Source organism: Zootoca vivipara, chromosome 5, assembly GCF_965207765.1.
Source record: "Zootoca vivipara chromosome 5, rZooViv2.hap1.1, whole genome shotgun sequence".
In the NCBI taxonomy this organism is placed as follows: Eukaryota; Metazoa; Chordata; class Lepidosauria; order Squamata; family Lacertidae; genus Zootoca; species Zootoca vivipara.
Window position 1 is genome coordinate 93,309,960 of NC_142588.1, and position 23,731 is coordinate 93,333,690.

The window sequence follows — 23,731 nt, forward strand, 5'->3', positions numbered from 1 at the left end:
GAATGCTTTCAGGAACCATACTTAACAAAAACAGCTCCTCGAGGGAAATTCAAACAAGTGGCCCAGGGGACGAAAAGCAAAGTTTTCTGCCAGGCCAACAGCTACCTGGGGGTGGGGGTGGGGGGTGGGTTTGAATCTGCTGCACTTATACCCAAGTTTGTTCCTGGACACTTAAAAAAACCCTGCCCCACCCTGCTCCATGGGTCGTCCTGTTAAACCCAGCCCAAGCTTTGGGTGTTGCCGGGCACCCCAGTTTCGATCCAACCAGCGCCGTGGGGAGCAGGGAAGGCCAGGCAAGGTGTGGCTGGCATAGCAAGAGGGCAAGGGCAGTGTTGGTACACCTTGCCGGCTGCAATGGGAACATCTCGGGCTTGGCACAGCCTGAACGCGCTGCTGCATCTGCCGCCCACACAAGAGCTGACGAAACACAGACTCTAAGCTCAGAGACGGTTCCTCGGAAAGAGAGGGCGCAACTCGTAAACATGACTCTCCTTTGCCTCTGAGCTGCAGGAAGGTCCTGGGGGCTCATGCATGGGAAAGTTGCCAGCCCAAGGTGTGAGGCTTGGCAGCGGGCACAACACAAGCCTGCCTGCCTTGGTTAAGAGCAGATGGTTGGTTAAGAGAGGGAGAGGCCAAGCCAAACTCACAACATTCGCGGCTTAGAGTCATAGAATTGTAGAGCGGGAAGGGACCCCAAGGGTCATCTTAACTTAAGAATCCAGGACAGACGGCCATCTAACCTCTGCTTGAAAACCTCCAAGGAATGAGAGTCCACCAGCTTCTGAGGGAGTCCGTTCCCTGGTCAAACAGCTCTTACTGTCAGAAAGTTCTTCCTGATGTTTAGTCAAAGCCTCCTTTCTTGTAGCTTGAAGCCACTGGCTCGGGTCCTACCCTCCAGAGCAGGAGAAGACAAGCTTGCTCCACCTTCCATGTGATATTTGAAGATGACTGTCGTATCACATCTCAGCCCTCTCCAGGCTAAACATACCCAACTCCCGCATAAGGCTTGGTTTCCAGACCCTTGACCATCTTGGTTGCCCTCCTCTGCGCACCTTCCAGCTTGTCAATATCCTTCTTAAATTGTGGTGTCCAGAACAGGACACAGGACTCCAGATGTGGCCTGACCAAGGCAGAATAGAGTGGGACTATTGCTTCCCTTGATCTGGGCACTAGACTTCTGTTGATGCAGCTTAGAATACCAGTAGCTTTTTCTTGCAGCTGCGCCACACTGTTGAAAGGCACAAGCCACGTAGCAATAACCCACAGGCCCCAACTTCTGCAAAGTCCATGGCAACGGTGCTCGTGACCCATCAGAGGGGCTCAGGGTTGGAACAAGCATGACTTTTCAGAGGTCAAACTGGAATCTGAACATTCTGAAACTATGAAAAGTTCTGGATTTCCTGGCAATAAATGGCCAAAATCTAAATTCAGGGGGGGGGGGAATATGAGAATCTAGAAGCACATTTTGTGTGTGTGTGTGTGTGTGTGTGTGTGTGTGTGTGTGTGTGCAGTTGTTGTTGTTTCAGGGGGCGGGAGTATCACTCAGGCAGCAGAATCTTTAGTATGGACAAACAATTCTTTAAAAAATACATGTATATCGAATGACATTTAGGATCCAGCTCTCACGGGATTGCCATTCTGAAGATTTAAAATGCAAGGCGTCCTTACAGTGTGGGCAGAATTTGGAGCACACCTGCATTGGAATGACAACAATTCTGCAGAGAGGGGGTGTGCGGGCCAAACATGAGCAGGACAAGGTACAACTTGGTCGCAGTTGATGCAGTTGCAAATTTCTGTCCCGGATGGTCTGTGCCACTCATTTGCAACTAGTGCATGGTCTGTGCCACTCATTTGCAACTAGTCTGTGGCCACGGCTTGGTGCTTGCACGCCACATGGCTTGCAGGAACCAAGCCCCCTGAAGGAGTGCACCTGAGCCAAAAGCTCCATTGCCAGCGGTGGCAAGCGGTGTCCGTTGGGACTGGTAGGGTGGAAGGTTGGGAGCCTGGCAGCAGGTGGCGCCAGAGAGCCAACGACAAGGTCAGCCAGGCCGGTCTCGTTTTGCTCCCATCCTCCTGCCCACAGAGACTGAGAAGGAGCAAGCAGGCAGTCTGGGCTACCCTCTGGACTGGGTGGAAGACAGAAGCCACAAAGGTGCAAGGGTGAGGGCAGACTGAGCGTGGTGGGGCAGCCCCCCATCTGCCCTACCCAGGCCCATAACTTGCCCTGGAACAGCTCCCCAGGCCATTTCTTGACCGTAAGGGGACTTGGGCCACTGGCCCAGAAGCCAGGTAGCCTTGGCCAGCGGCTGTGGGTGGGAACATGCATGTTTCCCCCCAGTGGCATTAGTTCAAGGGGGCAGGCAACCTTGGGACCAGCCACGTCCCCCACAGCCACGAGGCTACGGCCGGTCCTTCCGGCAATCCCCCGCACAGCAGTGGGGGAAGGAAACTGGGGGTGGAAGAGAAAAGAGCCAATGTTCTTACTCGTCAATCTTATCGGGGAAGCCCCAGCACTGGTGTGGGTTGGTGTCTCCATGGCCCGTGTGGATGAAGCTGTTTTTGAGGGGCTGGCTGATGTCGTGGGCGGAGAGCCCTGCCACCGAGGTCACCGTGTTGCGCGGGAACTGGCCCACCTTCAGGGTCCGTTTGTTCTGACCCCGCCACCAGTAATTCTCAGCCCTGGGGAACAAAATTGGGACAGGTTAGGAGGTCACAGCAGTCACGAAATTAAAAGACGCCTGTTTCTTGGGAGAAAAGCAATGACAAACCTAGACAGCATCTTAAAAAGCAGAGACATCACCTTGCCGACAAAGGTCCGTATAGTTAAAGCTATGGTTTTCCCAGTAGTGATGTATGGAAGTGAGAGCTGGACCATAAAGAAGGCTGATCGCCGAAGAATTGATGCTTTTGAATTATGGTGCTGGAGGAGACTCTTGAGAGTCTCATGGACTGCAAGAAGATCAAACCTCTCCATTCTGAAGGAAATCAGCCCTGAGTGCTCACTGGAAGGACAGATCCTGAAGCTGAGGCTCCAATACGTTGGCCACCTCATGAGAAGAGAAGAATCCTTGGAAAAGACCCTGATGTTGGGAAAGATGGAGGGCACAAGGAGAAGGGGACGACAGAGGACGAGATGTTTGGACAGTGTTCTCGAAGCTACGAACATGAGTTTGACCAAACTACGGGAGGCAGTGCAAGACAGGAGTGCCTGGCGTGCTATGGTCCATGGGGTCACGAAGAGTCGGACACGACTAAACAACAACAACAACAACAACAACAACAACAGGAGGTCCGGAGGAAAGCAGGTCGGGTTTGTTCTCCCCAGGGACAGAGCATCAGCAAGCACCTGTACATTATAGGATGGGGAATCACAGAAAGGAGATTCCGACCAAACATCAGGAAGAACTTTCTGATGGGAAGAGCTGTTCGACAGTGGAACGGACTTCCCTTGAGAGGTGGTGCTTCCTTGGAGATTTTTAAGCAGGACCTGAGCAGAGGAGCGTAAGATATTCAGAAGCATTGCTGCCTCCAAATTTGGCAGCAGAGCATAGCCGTTATGGCCAGTAGCCATCAAGAGCCCTCTCCTCCTTCATGAGTTGGCCCAATTCTCTTTTAAAGCCACCCAGGTTGGTGGCCATCTCTGACCCTTGTGGCAGGGAGTTCCATAGTTTAACTGTGCGCTGCCTGTCCTGAATCTCCCAACATTCAGCTTCACTCACGAGTTCTAGTATTAGGAGAGAGGGAGGAAAGCTTTTCTCTATCCACAGTGCAAAGAAAGGCAATCTTAAGTGGTGCTTACAGGGCAAAAGCTCGAGCAAGCAAGCCAAGCCATACATTACAGAGGGACATAGCACCGAGTCTGTAGTGTGAGGGGAATTCTGGGTAAGGATTAAACCTTGGGTTTTGACCCTGCATAGCTTACAGGGGTGTATAATCCTGGTAGGTGGAGGAGTGTGTGTTTGTTCCCCTTTAAAGAGAAAAGTTCCCCTCTTTGTTTTCCTTAATTGCTTGGATGTGATTAATTGCTGCCTGGAAGAAAGAAGATGTTATCTGGGAGTATGGTGCTAAAAGCTAAATCCCCTACAGCTGGGGAAATTTGGGAGGGGCTCCTATCCCAGGGTCTTTGTGAATTAACATTCTCACAGCTGTATTACCTTGTTTTGCTATGCCAAATTAGGAGCTAGGTCTTTAATCATTGGATCTTGACTGATTAAAGCAGGCATCCCCAAACTTCGGCCCTCCAAATGTTTTGGACTACAGTTCCCATCATCCCTGACCACTGGTCCTGTTAGCTAGGGATCATGGGAGTTGTAGGCCAAAACATCTGGAGGGCCACAGTTTGGGGATGCCTGGATTAAAGTATTCCTTTCATTGGCTTAAAATCGCAATACCTCGTGGGGTTAATGAGGATATACCTGTATACTCGAGTCTAGAGGTGCAAATGGCCCTCCCTTGTTGAAGCAAATGCCTGAAGTTGAGAAGATTGCTGAAAGTCTGCCAGAGTGTTTGCCATGCCCCTTGCGGGAGTGCAGGGACGGAGGGAGAGACTTTGTGATTTAATTTTAAGACGGCACTTTTATGTGTGAGTATGTTAGATAGTAGTAATATCAATAAAGGTTTTTGTTTTTATTTGTATGCTTTGTAAGAAACGTGCACCCTCTTTATAAGTAATTTTAGTTACAATAAATACTGAAAAGTATTTCTTGGTTGGTCTTACTTGCCTTTGAATGAGTGAAGCTGAATCCAGAGCCAGACCATTCGACCGCTACTAGATATTTTGTTGTTAATTTGGGTTATAATTTGTGAGTTAAACTGTGCAACCCAGATAAGGGCAGAAGGAGTCTCCCTAAACCTTCTAAGTAATAGCACGACTGGGAGTGGTGGCAGACTACTGTAACTGAATCATAGAATCGTAGGGTTGGAAGAGACCACAAGGGCCATCCAGTCCAACCCCCTGCCAAGCAGGAAACACCATCAAAGCATTCTTGACATATGCCTGTCAAGCCTCTGCTTAAAGACCTCCAAAGAAGGAGACTCCACCACACTCCTTTGCAGCAAATTCCACTGCCGAACAGCTCTTACTGTCAGGAAGTTCTTCCTAATGTTTAGGTGGAATCTTCTTTCTTGTAGTTTGAATCCATTGCTCCGTGTCCGCTTCTCTGGAGCAGCAGAAAACAACCTTTCTCCCTCCTCTATATGACATCCTTTTATATATTTGAACATGGCTATCATATCACCCCCTTAACCTTCTCTTCTCCAGGCTAAACATACCCAGCTCCCTAAGCCGTTCCTCATAAGGCATCGTTTCCAGGCCTTTGACCATTTTCGTTGCCCTCTTCTGGACACGTTCCAGCTTGTCAGTATCCTTCTTGAACTGTGGTGCCCAGAACTGGACACAGTACTCCAGGTGAGGTCTGACCAGAGCAGAATACAGTGGTACTATTACTTCCCTTGATCTATATGCTATACTCCTATTGATGCAGCCCAGAATTGCATTGGCTTTTTTAGCTGCTGCATCACATTGCTGACTCATGTCAAGTTTGTGGTCTACCAAGACTCCTTAGCAACTGTATTGCTAAGCTCTAAACTAGCCCCTGGCTTTAAGTAAGTTCCCGCTGGGGTAGGAGGGGCTTCAAAGAATCGCTACAGAGTCACTAGCCAACATGACCTTAGGAATATAGGCAGCTGCTTCATTTTAACAAGTCAGACCAATGACTGGCAGCAGCCCTCCAGGGAGCCTTTCCCAGCCCTACCCAGAGATGCTGCAAACCTGGGTTATTTTTTGCATCCAAACAGATGCTCCAGCGCTGAGCGACTTACATCCCTTTCCCCACCTGGCTGGGAAACAGGGGGGAATTCCTCCCTGACTCAAACCAAGGGTGGCAACGAGCCAAACAGTCTGAGAAAAAAGCCATTCACTGAGTCACCATTCCGGTAAGAAATTGATGGTTTGCAACCCTGTGACATCGGCTGCCTTTCATGGTGGAATTTCCTGATGCTTCCGAGGGAGAAGTTCCAGAATGGGCAGGAACAAGAGAATCGGTGCAAGCGGGAGGCACACTTTTCAAGATTTCTGTGAGCTGACACGGAATATTCTGAAAACAGGTTCTTCTTTTTTTTGGGGGGGCAAGGCGTTCCAGAACGAAGGTACGACTGTCCTATGGAAATATGCATTCTTATTTGACTGATGGAGTAGGGAAAATATCAGCGGCTGCTTTAAAGTTCAAAATACATTGGAAACTTCCCCCCCCTGAAGAGGCTTGGAGTGATTCAAAACCCAAAGAATCCTGGGAACTGTAGTTTGGCAATGGTTTGGGGAATTGTCGCTCTGAGAGAGGATAAACTACAGCTCCCTGGATTCTTCTCAAGGTGCTTTAAACGTGCTCTAACTATATGGCGTGTGCAAGCCATACAGTCTATGTTTTGCTTTCGGCGTGCCATGAAATCCAGCCTGATTAAGCAGCCTTTCAACAGTTGGGAAACCTTTGCTCAGTTCTTCGGTGCCCCGAGTGTGAGACTGTTAATCCAGAACTGAGCGGAGGGCCTGCCGCTCTGTGTTCACAAGGGAGGAGGCGCCGGCTCCACCTCTCGCTGCCGCCCTCCCGTTCTCCACGCTGAGTAATAAGTTGGCACAGAAAGACGACTCATCGAGAAGGTAAACAGGAAAGGGGGTGAGCCAGCCCTGATTGCAAGCGGGTGACTCACTAGGTAACTTCAGGAGACAGCCGTCCTCCAGCCTGCACTGTTAGCAGCCGGAAGAGCACCTGCTCAGAGTTCTGGCCGCAGCCGTGTTAAGCTGTGGGACTCCCTGCCACAGGAGGCAGTGACGGCCACCAACTTGGACGGCTTCCCATTTGGGGCAGGGTGCTCTTCTGATGTTCTTATTGAACCTCCAGGTCCAGAAGCACTCTATCTAGCCTTCTAGGTTTTTTTAGGAGCATTGGGCCATTGTGGGAACAGGATGCTGGACTAGATGGGCGCCTTCTTTCGCCTGATCCTGCAGCTCCAGGGCTCGTCTTATGGTCTTCTGCCTGCTAGAGAACTTCTCCTGCACACCTGAGCAGCTCCCATAAGTCCCCATGAGCTATGACACAACTATTTCTAGAATCAATATTGGGTCTGGTTTCTTTTCTTCTTTTGAAAAACCCATTCATCTCCAGTTTGGTGTAGCGGCTGGATGACTGAGCTGGAACCCAGCAGGCCAGGGTTTAAATCCCCACTCGGCCAGGAAGCTCAATGCCTCTCAGCCTAACCTACCTCATAGGGTTGTTGTGAGGATAAAGCTGGAAGTTGGTGGTGCAGGGACATATAGCCCCCATCCTGAGCTCCTGGGATATATATCTAACAACCAACCAACCAAGTCCGGTCCATTGACATTCATGTCAAAGAGATTATGCAGAGTTTTAAAACTAGATCATACGCTCAAAACCTTTCTATTTCCCTCCACGGCAGGGGGAAATCTGCCATGGAGGAAGTTAACTTTTAAAGCTTTGCAGCCACGTTGCTACTGAGGGTGATTTGTGCCCACAGAGGTTGCGAGGAGGGGTCCCTGAAAAGTGTGCCAAGTCACCATGAGCGCATGAGCAGAGAGCAGAGAGCAGCCGAGCTCGGGGCAGCCCCGAGAGTCACCCAACCCAACACGGTTCTGTGCTGCTTTTTAAAATGGGCTTCTACGTTTTCCACACGGCTGTGTGCCGCCCCAAAATTTTACGAGAGGGCGGAGGGTGAATGCTTTCGCGAGCAAACGGCCGGACTGAGCATGCTGAACTTAGTTCCCCTGGGGATCTGAATAAGCCTCTCTGCTTAAGCTCAGACTCACTGCTGCTTTGCTCAGTAATCATAAAATCATAGAGCTGTAGAGGACCCCAAGGGCCATCTAGTCTGACCCCCTGCAACACAGGAACCACAGCTGAAAAATCCCAACCTCTCCAATGTAATCCAGTCCTCCTCGTTATTTACAGTGCTGGAGAGCCCAGGCGGCTATTGAAAGGTTTGGATTCTTTATTTTATTTTATTTTATTGCTTATATAAGCTCCCTTTGGCACTAATACTGCATTCCCTGTTCCCCACGGCTGCAAGGAAGGAAAAGAGAGTGGAGAGCGACATAGCCGGAGCCAAACAGCCTTATACTGAGTCAGACCTATGGTCCATCTACCTCAATACTGTCTGCTCTGACTGGCAGCGGCTCTCCGGGAGTGCAGGCAGGGAGTCTTCTGCTTCCCATGAAAAGCAGCTGCTCCACCTCTGAACGACAGCCCTTCCTCTAAAAGCAATGTAAGATCCTAGTCATTGTTTAAATGTGAACACAGTGACTCGGACCATTGGTCCACCTAGTGTTGCCCACACTGACTGGCAGCAGCGAGCCTCTCCCAGCCCTACCTGGAAACGGTGCCAGTGGTTGACCTTCTGCATGCAGGTCACTCCCTCAAAGGAGGGCCAAATTCGGCAGGCAGGGCCATGGGGTCTGCCACGAAAACAGGAGGGGAGGACCTGCTTGCCCAGGCGTTGCAGGATCTCAGTGCCCATCGTACCTGCTGGGCGAAAGGCTCCCCGCCTCTGCATTAAACTGTACAGGTGATATGAGTGGGAATGAGGAATAATCCTTCCCGTTGGAGATTCCACATTCCTGTGATGGGGTCTGGGAAGGAGGAGACCCGGAGTTCCTTGGAAGGTAGGGCAGGAAGCGCGTTTGATAAATTAGAAATTGCAACAACAACGATAAGAGCTCGAGACAAGAGGGAACAAGAGAAGTTAAGAGCACAGCCAGATTTAGACACGTCAGGCAGACAATGACCCCAAGAACATTATATAATTGAGAACTGATACACTGGGCAGATTAATCACCCAGTGGCTCTTGTGCGTCTCCTGCTGATTTCTACATCTGGCAATTCGAGCCCTGAAAAAGGCTAGGGCTCTTGCATTTTATACCCAGGCCTGGTTAAAAGCAGTTTTCATAGAATCACAGAATTGTCAGAAAGGGATCCCGGTGGTCATCTAGCCCAACCCCCTGCAAGGCAGGAATCTCAGCTAAAGCATCCCTGACAGGTGGCCATCCAACCTCTGCTTAAAAACCTCCAATGGAGGCGTTTCCACCATCTTCCGAGGGAGCCCATACCACTCTCGAACGGCTCTTGCAGTCAGAAAGAAATCTGCTAATGTTTAATGTCTGAATCTCCTTTCTCGTCATTTGAATCCATTGGTTTGAGTCCTACCCTCCAGAGCAGGAGAAAACAAGCTTGCTCCATCTTCCATGTGAAAGCCCTTGAAATATGTGAATATGGCTCTCATATCTCCTCTCAGTCTCCTCTCTTCCAGGCTAAACATCCCCAGCTCCTTCAACCGTTCCTCATCAGGCTTGGTTTCCAGACCCTGGGTCATCTTGGCTGCCCTCCTCTGCACACCATCTAGTTTGTCGATATCCTTCTTAAATTGTGCTGCCCAGAACTGGGAACAGGACTCTGACCAAGGCAGAATTTGGTGAGGCTCTGGGGTTTGCGTGAGAGAGATGGACGGATCGCAGTTCGGTGGTAGAGCAGGCTCCATCTCTAGCATTGGCAGGTGGTGCTGGGAAAGACCCCCTGCTTGAACCCCTGGAGAGAGACTGCCAGTCAGGGCAGGCAATACTAAGCTAGATGGACCCAACAGGCAGCTTCATATACAGTATTCAATTCCCTGCATCTCCAATTAAAGAGTGTTAGTGTTTGGAGATCCCTGCCTGTCAGAGGAGACAAAATGAGGCAAGATTACTTCAGTGGCAAGATGACCAAGGCTGAACCAATTTTTTTGGTTTTTTTTAAGCCTTAATGTGCATAAACCTCGGACTCCTGTACTCTTTGCACCCATCTGTCATCCTCTGGCAGGGCTGCGAGGAAATGAGAAGCCACCCCTTTCTGTTTCCAACCGAGCCTGGGTGGAATGTACAAGCCAGGATGGTGGTTAATGTACAACCCAGGATCATTATTCCCGCATTCCAGGGGGTTGGGCTAGATGACCCCCTGGGGTCCTCTACAATTCTATCAACCACCAGTTCGATCCTGGCTTATTCCGAACCAACCAGAGGCAAAGTTTCCAGGGGGGACTCCGGTTAGCTGAAAACAGCAAAGGCTTCCCATCGTGCCGCCCCCAAGGCTCAGCCGAGTACTGAATGCAAAAGAAGTGAGGCATCTCCTCTTCAGGGCAGCCAGACAGCAGACTGAGGTCTGATCCGGGGGTCGCAAACCAACAGGAAGCGCTCCACAAGACTCGCCAAAATTAACCTAGAGGCACGTGAGCTTCCTAGCAGATTCTGCACCAGGTCAGTTAATAGAAGAGGAGCTGGCCCTCTAGTTATTTCCCCCACTTCAGCCAGTCTTAAGCCAACTTTTGCCTGCATTTGCTGCGCAGGCGAGCAGGAGACCAGGGCAGGGTGCAAAGGGGCATGCGCAGTTCGCGCTTCCTAGAGCTGTAAATCAGTGCGCAGAGCAGTTGCCTTGCATGCAGAAGGTCCCAGGTTCAATCCCCAATGGCGTCTCCAGGTCGGGTTGAGAAAGAAACCCTGGAGAACTGCTGCCAGTCCGTGCGGGCAATACTGGCCAATGGTCTGACACAGCATAAGGCAGCTTCCTATGTCTTAAACCAACCACATGCAAAGGAAGTCCACTTAAAAGAAAAAATATATATTCAAAGATTGTCTTGCATTTGAATCAGAGAATTGCAGAGCTGGAAGGGATCCCCAAAGGTCATCCAGTCCAACCCGTTGGAATGCAGGAATCTCAGCTAAAGCATTTGGTTTGAGCGTAACAAATTAGTTCTCAATTTCCCCGCTGCCCGAGCAATGGGCTGGGGTAACAAACAGATAGGTTGAGCCAAGGCAGGGCTGGCACCAGCAAAGCGGCATGGCGGAACTGGAACCCGCAACCCCTGCTTCCAAAGTGTGCTCACCTGCCGCCTTGCAGAGCAATTTCCACCAGCGAAGCGGCGGCTGGGCAAACCGGCAGCGAAACATTGTGCATGCAGAGCCCCTTGAGAACATGAGGAGAGCCTGGCTCTCCTCCCGCAGCCTGTTCTCTAAGGGGCCAACCAGAGGCCCCAATGGGAAACCACAAAGCAGGACCCGAGTGCGAGAGCAGCAGCTCTCACTGCCTCCGGCGGTGGAATGCAGTTCCCTCCATCCACCGGCCTCTGTTTCCCCTCCCCGCACCCCTCCCTGGAAGAAGCATCACCTGTGCCGGGTCTCCCCGGAGGAAATCCACGCCGGAGGAAATCCAGCCGGCAGGGAAGCCTGAGTCTCTGCCCGCTACCTCAAGCAGCACCACCGCCTCCCGAGTGTGAGAGAGAGGAGGGGAGGAAGGGCTGTTTATGTGCTCAGCCCTGTCACTCAGCAGGGCCGTGACGTAATGCTCTGCGCTACGCCCTCGTCGCTGGCTCTGGTTGCGAGCCAACTCCCTGCAATTAAGGCTGCCCAGCCCAGGAGCAAGAGTCACCGGGAGGCAGGCGGCTGCAAAAGCCGGTCCCTGAAGACACACTGTCCCGCCCTGGCTCACGGCCGCTGCTCGGAGGGGGAGAGGAACAGAGCCTGCAGCTGGGCAACGGAGCCAGCTGCAGAGGGGCAGGAAAGGGGGCTCCAGGGATGGGCCCAACCTCTGTGTTTTGTCCTTCCACTGGCATTCCTGATGTTCAGTTGGAATCTCCTCTCTTTCGATTCCTACCCCCTGGAGCAGGAGAAAACAAGCTGGTTCCCTCTTCCATGGGGCAGCCCTGGAGATAGTTGAAGATGGCTCTCATATCTCCTCTCGGTCTCCTCTTTCCTAGGCTAAACATCCCCAGCACCTTCACCCTGATCGTCTCGGTGGCCCTCCTCTGCACACCTTCCAGCTTGTCAACATCCTCCTTAAACTGTGGCGCCCAGAACTGGGCACAGGACTCCAGGTGGGCGTCTGAGCAAGGCAGATGTGTTGGACCACAAATCCCATCAGTGGGGGCTGATGGGGTGGCAGACCAAGAGCATCTCCTCCAGCTGGCAGCGGAGGTAGCCCTAGCAGCTTGCCAAACCCTTGGAGAGAAAGAGACCCATTCCTAGTCCTGCCCCCCTGATACCCTTGCCACTGAATCACAGAACAGCAGAGTTGGAAGGGACCCCAAGAGTCATCTAGTCCAACCCCCTGCAACGCAAGGGGGTAGACCACAAACTTGACATGAGTCAGCAGTGTGATGCAGCAGCTAAAAAAGCCAATACAATTCTGGGCTGCATCAAGAGGAGTATAGCATCTAGATCAAGGGAAGTAATAGTACCACTGTATTCTGCTCTGGTCAGACCTCACCTGGAGTACTGTGTCCAGTTCTGGGCACCACAGTTCAAGAAGGATACAGACAAGCTGGAACGTGTCCAGAAGAGGGCAACGAAAATGGTCAAAGGCCTGGAAATGATGCCTTGTGAGGAACAGCTTAGGGAGCTGGGTATGTTTAGCCTGGAGAAGAGAAGGTTAAGGGGTGATATGATAGCCATGTTCAAATATATAAAAGGATGCCATATAGAGGAGGGAGAAAGGTTGTTTTCTGCTGCTCCAGAGAAGCGGACACGGAGCAATGGATTCAAACTACAAGAAAGAAGATTCCACCTAAACATTAGGAAGAACTTCCTGACAGTAAGAGCTGTTCGGCAGTGAAATTTGCTACCAAGGAGTGTGGTGGAGTCTCCTTCTTTGGAGGTCTTTAAGCAGAGGCTTGACAGGCATATGTCAAGAATGCTTTGATGGTGTTTCCTGCTCGGCAGGGGGTTGGACTGGATGGCTCTTGTGGTCTCTTCTATGAATCTGGAGATGACAGGACTGGTACACAAAGCGAGGCCTGGAGGATGGAAATCCGATGGGTCCCTCCCCCCAAAAACCTTGGCCCACTCCCCTCAAATCCAAATTTATCGAAAGCCCCCCCCCCCGCATAGTATTTATACAACTCTCTCACTGTCCTTTTCTCTAAAAAAAATCCTGTCCTTACAATGGCCTTCCAGGTGCCCTTGGGATGCCCACTTTCAGGGCCCCCTGGCACGCAGAGGAATAGGGGTGCCCCCTCCGCCCCTTTCTGCTCCTCCTCAGCCCAGGCTGCTGCCACCCTGGGGAGGACAATTGTCTCTATCGGAAAACCCTTCTGCGGTTGCCAGATCTTCTGGGAAAGCCATCCCAGGGTAACTAGCCAGCCAGCCAGCTGGTGCCGTCTCCTCTGCGGGCATGAGGATCAGGTGAGCGTGGGTGGCAGGGAGTGGCAGCCAGAGCGGGGGCGTGCGAGAGAACGTGGCTTGCCGAGCACTGGAGGGTACGCAAGCCAAGGCAGAAATCACACTCCAGGGAAAGGAGTGACTCAGAGAGGGGCCCTGGCAAGGGAGGCCAGCCGCTCCAGAGCCCGGGTGGCACTGCTTTGGCATGGCATGCAGGCTGGCAAAGGGCAGGGCACTGTCACAGACTCGTAGGGTTGGAAGGGACCCCTGATGGCCATCTAATCCAACCCCCTGCAATGCAGGAATCACAGGTAGAATCATAGAATCATAGAGTTGAAAGAGACCACAAGGGCCATCTAGTCCAACCCCCTGCCAAGCAGGAAACACCATCAAAGCATTCTCGACATATGCGTGTCAAGCCTCTGCTTAAAGACCTCCAAAGAAGGAGACTCCACCACACTTCTTGGTAGCAAATTCCACTGCCGAACAGCTCTTACTGTCAGGAAGTTCTTCCTAAGGTTTAGGTGGAATCTTCTTTCTTGTAGTTTGAATCCATTGCTCCGTGTCCGCTTCTCTGGAGCAGCAGAAAACAATCTTTCTCCCTCCTCTATATGACATCCTTTTATATATTTGAACATGGCTATCATATCACCCCTTAACCTTCTCTTCTCCAGGCTAAACATACCCAGCTCCCTAAGCCGTTCCTCATAAGGCATCCTTTCCAGGCCTTTGACCATTTTGGTTGCCCTCTTCTGGACACGTTCCAGCTTGTCAGTATCCTTCTTGAACTGTGGTGCCCAGAACTGGACACAGTACTCCAGGTGAGGTCTGACCAGAGCAGAATACAGTGGTACTATTACTTCCCTTGATCTAGATGCTATACTCCTATTGATGCAGCCCAGAATTGCATTGGCTTTTTTAGCTGCTGCATCACACTGTTAAGAACCCCTGGCAGATGGCTGCCCAATCTCCGCCAAAGGCCTCCAAGGAATTCCGCACAGCCTCAACATGGAGAATAGTCCCAGCGACGCTGAGCTTCAGCAAACGAAGCCGTTCCGAGCATCCCTCCCACAAAGCTTTATGTATTAATTCATTCTATTTATTCCATAAAATTTATGCACCACTTGATTGTAAATCAACACACACAACACACACACACACACACCCAAAAGCTGTCTACGAAAAAAGATAAGGCAATAAGATGACCCATGTGAAAAAGTCAACAGCGATAATGTAAGGCTTTTGAAAAGTTAAAGCAACACTAGACTAAAAACCTATTTAAACTTGCACCCAGCATCTGGGTCGGCCAGGATCCCTGCCCTGACTCCAAATGTAACTGGATGCCATGAAACCAAATGTAACTGGATGCTGAGCCCATCCTTCACATTTTATGATGATCCAGGGCGATTTCAATCAGAGGAGTTTTTGCTGCTGTTTGACAATCTCTGTCTGTGCTTGCCCTCAAAGCCACCTATTCTGAAAATCGGGGTGGGGATGGGACCACGGCAAAGCATCTCGGCCAAGGCAAGACAGTGAGCCAATGCCCTGGTCAGACTCTCTCTTCCCAGGGACTCTTTTGGCAGCTGGAATCCCAGAATCATAGAGTTGGAAGGGACCACCAAGAATCATCTAGTCCAACCCCCCCTGCAATGCAGGACATTTTCTGCCCAATGCCTGGGACTCGAACCCGCGTCCCTGAGATCAAGAGTCTCATGGGAGACCGACTGAGCTATCCTGCAACAACCTCCGGAAAAAGCCATTGCAAAGCTGGTCCCCCCCCTTCGGGTGATTTGGGCGACCGTCTTGCAGAATAAGTTGCCTTTCTCGGTAGAAGCGCATGGGGCCGCACTGCCCTTAGTTCATAAGGCATACCTGCCAAGTCCCTGCCTGAGAAATAAGGGCCTGGACCGGAAGTAGCAGACCGGAAGTAGCGCTGCCGCCATTTTGGAACTGGGCGGAGCATGCTCAGAAGCGACTTTTGATGCTGCTCTGCCCTGTTCCAAAATGGCCGCTGCGCCAGAAGTCACGCTGCAGCCATTTTGGAACTGGGCAGAGCAGCATCAAAAGTCGCTTCTGAGCATGCTCCGCCCAGTTCCAAAATGGCCGCCGTGCCAGAATAAACCGGGGGGGAAACAAAAAAAATCCGTTTTTTTGGCTGGGAACAGCTGGAAAAACGGGGGTTTCCCGGGGAATACGGGAGACTTGGCAGCTATGTCATAAGGTTTCTTAGGCGAGGTCAGAATTTGCCCGCCTGGGTCCCTCTTGAAGTTTGCCCAGCCTTCCCCTCGCCCCACACTACCTGCCCTCGATGACCGTGATGATGTCGTTCATCTGGATGTGGAGCTTGTCTGGCTCGTCGAAATCTTGCAGGGCCCGCATGTCAGTGGGCTGAGCCTGGGGGAGGAAAGCAGGGGAGACGTGAAGGCTCGGCAAAGAGACGACCCAGCCAGAAGCTTGCAGATCTGCTGGGAGGGAATCTGCCCTGGCGCCCAGCCAAAGATGAGGACCTGAGGGACCAGAGTTCGAATCTCCACTTAGCCGCCGATGAGCTCACTGGGCAAGTCACAGTCTCTCAGCCCTAACCGAACTCGCAGGGTTGTTGTGAAGATAAAACTAGGCTGATAACCACGCATGCCATCTTGGGGGAAAGGTGAGATAAAGATGCGAAAATACAAAATGCAATACAGTGGTACCTTGGTTCCCAAACGCCGAAAACCCCGAAATAAGTGTTGTGATTTGTGAACGTTTTTTTGGAAGCCGAACGTCCGATGCGGCTGTCGGCTATTATTCTCGGGGCGCCTGCACCAATCAGAAGTTGCGCCTTGGTTTTCAAACATTTCGGAAGTCAATTGGACCTCCAGAACAGATTAAGTTTGGCACTTTTGTTACTGCTATTTATTTTGTGTTTTTGTTTTTGAGCCAGTTTAGCTACTGATTGATTGATTGATTGATTGTGTGACTGCGGGAATGGATAAAAGCCCCCCCATCCAAACAATGACTATCATCAGTGCAGGTAAGGGAAAAAAAGTAATTTTAATTTTTATCATCTACAATACTGTCTTATTTATTTTATAGTACAGTACACTGATTATTGCTTTCATTTTATGGATCAATGGTCTCGTTAGATAGTAAAATTCATGTTAAATTGCGGTTTTAGGGGATGTTTTTAAAAGTCTGGAACGGATTAGTCTGTTTTGCATTACTTTCTAGGGGAAAGCGTGCCTTGGTTTTGGAATGGACTTCTGGAATGGATTAAGTTTGAGAACCAAGGTACCACTGTAAAATAAAATAGAACTTGTGGCAGTTGCCCCCCCCCTTACTAGGTGGCAGCACAGAGGACACCCAAATAAGAGATGCCTCCAAGGGTTTCTGAGTCGTAGAATCATAGAACTGTAGAATTGGAGGGGACCCCGGTGGTCATCTAGCCCAACCCCCTGCAATGCAGGAACCGCTAAACCATCCCTGACAGTAGGCCATCCAACCTCTGCTTAGAAACCTCCAAGGAAGGAGAATCCGCCACCTTCTTTCTGAGGGGGTCCATTCTGCTATCGAACAGCTCTTACCACCAGAAAGCTCTTCCTGATATTTAGTCGGAATCTCCTTCCTTGTAACTTGAAGCCATTGGTTTGGGGCTACCCCACCCCCCCCCCCCACAGCAGCAGAAAACAAGTTTTCTCACCTAACATCCAAGGTTCCCCAATCCTCCACACGTGATTTAGTTTGGGTGCACAGGTTACAAACTGATTTTCCCAGCGGCTATTATTTTGCATTCCTCCCCCAAAACCCCAAAAACCTCTGGCAAATACCTCCAAGAGGAAGTCACGCAGAGCCACAAATGTGGGCCGGTCTTCTGGCTTGTGTGCCCAGCATTGCAGCATGACGTTGTAGATGTCCTGGGGACAGTCTTCTGGCCGCGGCAGACGCTCTCCCTCCTTATCAATCTTATGCAAAATCTAGGAAAAGGAAACAGGGCTCAGGAGAGAGCAAGCCGGAACCGGACCTTCTGGCAAGCCTCCTCGGTGAGGACTAGGAGCTTGGTGCCAATGCAGAGAGTGACGCAGGAGGTCCGGCGCACATCATTTTAAAACAACAACACCCCCCTCGTTTGTGAGGAAATTTCAGCTCTCTTCTCATGAGGTAAGGTGAGGCACCACGCAGACCAGGCCTCTGTGATCGTACCTGACTCCCGTTGAGGCCAATCCAAGGTTCCTGTCCGTAGGTGAACATCTCCCACAGCGTCACGCCAAACATCCAGGTGTCGCTGGCGTGCGAGAAGGTGCGGGTCTTCAGGCTCTCAGGGGCGCACCTGGATTTGCAGGTGGGCAGGAGGAAAGAGAAGGACGCATAAGTGCAATCTGAAGGGGGGGCGCGGCATGTATAACTGCAATTCAACACAATGGTGGGTGGAGAATGAGATGGGTTGTGGTTAGCCCCCAAATGGAAAACGAGCGAGGTCTCAGCTAAAGAAGAATGTCAACTTAAGCTGACAGAATATGGCACAGCTTGCAGACTTAACATACAGAATAAGTGAACGAGGAGAGCATACATTTAAAGAAGATTGGAAAACATCTATTGACCAAATGGGAGGAAACTGCGTACACTTGAAAACGTTGGCAACATTAAGAAATATTCAACAGTTTAAATATGTTTTCATGGATGCAATAATGGAATACTGAATGGTTTAGTTTTTGTAAAATATGCAGGGTTCTTGCTGCTAATTCAGTCTCTGGCCTCGTTTTCCTTTCTGTATATAAATTTATTAAATTTTCTGTTTTACAATTTAGAATATTAATTTAAACAACCTTAAAATGTCAGTGACTTCCCTTCTTCTCTTTCCACGGTTCATTTTCCATATCATAAAGGTCCATATCATAAATCCCTGCATATTTCACATGAACAACACCATTACATCCATCAAAACTTGTTTACACTGTTGAATTGATCTTAATGCTGCCAAGTGTACACAATTTTCACCCATATAATCAATAAACATTTTCCAATCTTCTCTAAATGTATGTTCTTCTTGTTCTCTTATTCTGTATGTTAAGCCCGCAAGCTGCGCCTATTCCATCAGTTTAAACTGCATTTTTCTTTAGCTGGGACCTGGCTCGTTTTCCATTTTGGGGCTAACAAAACACGGACCGTAGTAGTGGCATACTTAAATAACTTTTTCTGACATCTGGGAATTTCCATCTGGCTTATTCTCAACAAAAAGGACTCTGGGTTTTTTTGAAAATAACTTTAAAACATTTTTTTCAATTCATTATGGATTCCTTTCTGGGTTTTGTGGTGTGTGCGTGTTGTGTGTGTTGCACTGCTCAACCAAAATGGTCAAAGGCCTGGAAACGATGCCTTATGAGGAACGGCTTAGGGAGCTGGGTATGTTTACCCTGGAGAAGAGAAGGTTAAGGGGTGATATGATAGCCATGTTCAAATATATCAGGCATGTCCAACAGGTAGATCATGATCTACTGGTAGATCACTGGACGTCTGTGGTAGATCACTGGTAGATCATTGGCTCCCCCCAAAGAAGCTGAACAACTGTGGCTCCCCTAAAAAAAGCTCAACATTTTACCTTCCCCCTGAAAAAACTCAACAACTTTGACCTGAACTTCAAAAAGGGGTAGATCACTGCTAGTTTTTAACTTTGTGAGTAGATCGCAGTCTCTTGAGAGTTGGCCACCCCTGAAATATATAAAAGGATGTCTATATGACATCCTCTATATGAGGGAGAAAGGTTGTTTTCTGTTGCTCCAGAGAAGCGGACACGGAGCAATGGATTCAAGCTACAAGAAAGAAGATTCCACCTAAACATTAGGAAGAACTTCCTGACAGTAAGAGCTGTTCGGCAGTGGAACTTGCTGCCAAGGAGTGTGGTGGAGTCTCCTTCTTTGGAGGTCTTTAAGCAGAGGCTTGACAGCCATATGTCAAGAATGCTTTGATGGTGTTTTCTGCTTGGCAGGGGGTTGGACTGGATGGCCCTTGTGGTCTCTTCCAACTCTATGATTCTATAATTCTATTACTGTATCCTGCCTTTTTTATAGCTCAGGTTTCTGCTAAGCCAGCCTTGACGGGGCGCAGGCGACTCACCAGGCGAAAGGCACCTTTCGGTGCTCCTGCATGACATAATGGTCATCATTCTTGGGCAAGGCCCTCATGAGCCCAAAGTCGCCGATCTTGACCAGGTCGTTGGTGGCCAGCAGGATGTTGCGGGCAGCCAGGTCCCGGTGGATGAAGCGCTTGGACTCCAGGTAGGCCATGCCGCGAGCGATTTGGATGGCATAGTGGCAGAGGGTGGCGATGAGGAAGTGCCCTTGGTTCTTGCGCAGCCGGTCCAGCAGGGAGCCGAGAGGGGCCAGCTCTGTGACCTTGGAGGCGGGACAGAAAGAAGTCATGCACAGCGGAGGCTGGGACCCTCGGCTTGGGGTTGGCGATAGGGCCACTGCCCAGTTACAGAGACCAGAACTGATTCATAGAACGGTAGGGTTGGGAAGGGACCCCCAAGGCTCATCAAGTCCAACCCCACAGGAATTACTCTGAGTGAGTTAGAGGGTGCGGCTGTTAACGGCAACGTTCTGTGTTCAATCCGCCCCTGCACTGAAAGGGGTTGGACTAGATGATCCTCTGGGTCCCTTCCGACTATTAATAAATTAAGTAATTAATCTGCCACCCATCTGACTGGACTGCCGGTCTGGACGGCTTCCAACAAAATATTCAAACACACACAAAAACCCCTCAAACGTTTCTATTATTTGATGAAGTAATCAATTAAATCAGCACACCTTTGAAATATGTGGGGAACAGGATCAGATCCACACCGAGTTAGCTGGACACTGAAATTAGTTTAGCCACAGCTCACTTGGCACTTTGGTTCCGATGGGACCTGTTTGGGGGCCAGATCTGTGCGTGTGGCAAAGGTGGTCGCTCCAGGCACTGAGGGATTCTGTCTCATGGTTTAAGCAGACATATTTCCCCACAGTTCAATGAAAAACCAATTTGATTAATTGATTAAAGGTTGGCACCTGACTTAATTCACACTGCAAGATTAAAATAACAACTGCTAATGGTGCCCTCATAAACCTTAAGACTGCATCACTGAGGTCCAGCGCCGAGGGCCTTCTGGTGGTTCCCTCGCTATGAGAAGCCAAGTTACAGGGAACCAGGCAGAGGGCCTTCTCAGTAGTGGCACCCCCCTGTGGAACGCCCTCCCACCAGAGGTCAAAGAGAACAACAATTACCAGACCTTTAGAAGGCGTCTCAAGGCAGCCCTGTTTAGGGAAGCTTTTAATGTCTGATGGATTTCTGTATTTTAATGTTTTGTTGGAAGCCGCCCAGAGTGGCTGGGGGAACCTGGTCAGACGGGCAGGGTATAAATAATAAATTGTTGTTGTTGTTGTTGTTGTTGTTGTTGTTGTTGTTGTTGTTGTTGTTGTTGTATTTTTAAGGCAGCCCCCCAAAAAACCCCTTTCTGCTCTCCCATCATTCCCAGCAACATCTGGCCATGCTAGCTGGGGCTGATGGGAATTGTAGTCCAGCAACATTTGGAGTCCACTAGGTTGTGGGAGGCTAGAACAAGAGCATGGTGGCTGAGGAGCCAGGTAACTCCCTAGACCTCAGGAGAAGGTGGCTGATGAGAGGAGGAAGAGTACATGAAAGAGAAGCAGCCAGCCCTTCTGTCCTGGGGAAACCAGAGGGCTCCTGGTACGTTTCTGAGCACAATTCAAACAGTTGGTGCTGACCTTTAAAGCTCTAAAGCAGGGGTTCCCAAACTAAGGCCCAGGGGCCGGATGCGGCCCAATCGTCCTCTAAATCCGGCCCACGGACGGTCCGGGAATCAACATGTTTTACATCAGTAGAAGGTGTTCTTTTATTTAAAATGCATCTCTGGGTTATTTGTGGGGCATAGGAATTCGTTCATATATTTTTTTCGAAATATAGTCCGGCCCCCCACAAGGTCTGAGGGACAGTGTACCGGCCCCCTGCTGACAAAGTTTGCTGACCCCTGCTCTAAAGGGTCTCAGCCCAGTATACTTGAAAGAGCATCTCCACCTCCATTGTTCTGCCCGGACACTGAGGTCCAGCTCTGAGGCCCTTCTGGCGGTTCCCTCCCTGCGAGAAGTGAGGTTACAGGGAACCAGGCAGAGGGCCTTCTCGGTGGTGGCACCCGCCCTGTGAAACGCCCTCCCATCAGATGTCAAGGAAATAAAGAACTATCTGACTTTTAGAAGACATCTGAAGGCAGCCCTGTTTAGGGAAGTATTTAATGCTTGATGTTTTATCGTGTTTTTAATATTCTGTTGGGAGCTTCCCAGAGTGGCTGGGGAAACCCAGCCAGATGTGTGGGGTATAATTAATAAATTATTATTATTATTATTATTATTATTATTATTATTATTATTATTATTATCCACCACCAGCCCCACCCCCCAAACACCGCTTTCCTTCTGTGGCTGGAGCCCAAAAGCGGTGTCGGTCCTCAGCCTCTTCAGAAGGGAGCCTGGTCCTCACCATCTTCATGGGGTTGGAGAGCACCACGCCGTAGAGTCGGATGAGGTTCAGGTGGTCCAAGGAGTGCATGGCGTTGACCTCGCGGATGAAGTCGTCAAGGGCTTCCGGTTGGCTCAGCACGTCCGTCTTGAGGCATTTGACAGCCACGTTCAGCTGGCGGAGGAAGCAAGAGAGGGCAGCGCCAGGTTAAGCTTTGGGCAAAGAGGTTGCTGCGGAATCTTTAACCCAGAGGGCGGCCAACATGGTTGTTGCGGATGACATTAGAAGAAGAACCCACTGTTAATTTGCTGGAAGCCACCAAGAGAGGCTGAAGTTGTGTTGCTCCAGCCTTGCAAAACCTACATAAACATTCTGTTCAGTTGACAGATGGTGCCTGGATTCTATTGGCCGCAGGGCAGTCTCGAGCAGGTTGCGCGCCCTGGTGCTAGGGGGCGGAGATCGCTCCGGCGCCCTCGCAGGGCGCAGCATGGTTTCTGCGCGGTGGTGCCCTGGCTCACTGCGCCACCGGGGGTCTATCTAGAGCCGGCCCTGATTGGCCAGTCCAGGATAAACCCACAGGTGCATCAAACCCCAATATTTACCCAATGGTAAAAAAGGTAGGGACGCGGGTGGCGCTGTGGGTTAAACCACAGAGCCTAGGGCTTGCCAATCAGAAGACCGGCGGTTCGAATCCCCGTGACGGGGTGAGCTCCCATTGCTCGGTCCCAGCTCCTGCCAACCCAGCAGTTCGAAAGCACGTCAAAGTGCAAGTAGATAAATAGGTACCGCTACAGCGGGAAGGTAAAAGGCGTTTCCATGTGCTGCTCTGGTTTGCCAGAAGCGGCTTTGTCATGCTGGCCACATGACCCGGAAGCTGTACGCCGGCTCCCTCGGCTAATAACGCGAGATGAGCGCGCAACCCCAGAGTCGGTCACGACTGGACCTAATGGTCAGGGGTCCCTTTACCTTAAAAAAGGTAAAGGACCCCTGGATGGTTAAGTCCAGTCAAAGGCGACTATAGGGTTGCGACGCTCATCTCGCTTTCAGAGACAGCTTTCTCGGTTATGTGGCCAGCAGGACTAAACCGCTTCTGGCACAATGGGACACTGTAATGAAAGCCAGAGAACACGGAAACGCCGTTTACCTTCCCTATTTATCTCCTTGCACTGGCGTGCTTCAGAACTGCTAGGTTGGCAGGAGCTGGGGCAAAGCAACGGGAGCTCACCCCGTCAGGTGGATTCGAGCCGGCAACCTTCTGATCAGCAAGCCCAAGAAGTGGTTTAGTCCTGCTGGCCACATGACCCAGAAAGCTGTCTAAACGCCGGCTCCCTCGGCCTGAAAAGCGAGATGAGCGACACAACTTCAGAGTCGCCTTTGATTGGACTTAACCGTCCAGGGGTCCTTTACCTATTTACCCAGCAGCACCATACTGGTTAAACTCCCCCAGCACCTCGATTAGGGCCAGCGCAGCAGGAAGCCAGAGGGAGGAAAGTCTGGGGGAAGGTGGCCCCCTTACCAACTTGCCGGAGGGCGTGCACCACTCCCCTCGCCGTACCACCCCGAAGGAGCCGTCGCCCAGCTTCTCGAAGAGCACCAGGTCCTTTTCGCTGATCAGGCAGGTCAAGGCCTGCTGCTGGCCCTCCTCCAGGGGGGGCGGGGTGGACTGCTTGCCCAGGCCGCACTGCCCCAGGGGCTGGAAGTCCGAGTCAGGCCGCTTCCCACTGAAGACCTGCGCAGAAGGAGAGAGGAATTATTTATTTGTTTTGTAAAATTTACACAGCGGCAAGGGGCTTTTCCTTAGGGTTTGCTCCCCAAGCCTTTCTCACGAATGAGTAGCCTGGAGAGGAGAAGGTTAAGGGGTGATATGATAGCCATGTTCAAATATATAAAAGGATGTCATATGGAGGAGGGAGAAAGATTGTTTTCTGCTGCTCCAGAGAAGCGGACACGGAGCAATGGATTCAAACTACAAGAAAAAAGATTCCACTTAAACATTAGGAAGAACTTCCTGGCAGTAAGAGCTGTTCGGCAGTGGAATTTGCTACCAAGGAGTGT

At 50.6% G+C, this 23,731-nt stretch overlaps 1 protein-coding gene across 6 annotated transcripts in view; it reads right to left on the reverse strand.

The window, feature by feature from the left end:
* The window catches only part of TNK2 (tyrosine kinase non receptor 2), a 97,876-nt gene that overhangs the window by 14,500 nt on the left and 59,645 nt on the right, over positions 1 to 23,731 (reverse strand). For all 6 annotated transcript variants that reach the window (XM_060274274.2, XM_088669317.1, XM_060274277.2 and 3 more), the window contains 7 exons: positions 23,193 to 23,405; positions 21,698 to 21,850; positions 19,280 to 19,557; positions 17,369 to 17,495; positions 16,996 to 17,142; positions 15,489 to 15,583; positions 2,485 to 2,679 (listed from right to left, as the gene is read on the reverse strand). In XM_060274274.2, coding sequence (XP_060130257.1) covers positions 2,485 to 2,679; positions 15,489 to 15,583; positions 16,996 to 17,142; positions 17,369 to 17,495; positions 19,280 to 19,557; positions 21,698 to 21,850; positions 23,193 to 23,405 — 1,208 coding nt within the window. The remainder of the gene's footprint in view (positions 1 to 2,484; positions 2,680 to 15,488; positions 15,584 to 16,995; positions 17,143 to 17,368; positions 17,496 to 19,279; positions 19,558 to 21,697; positions 21,851 to 23,192; positions 23,406 to 23,731) is intronic.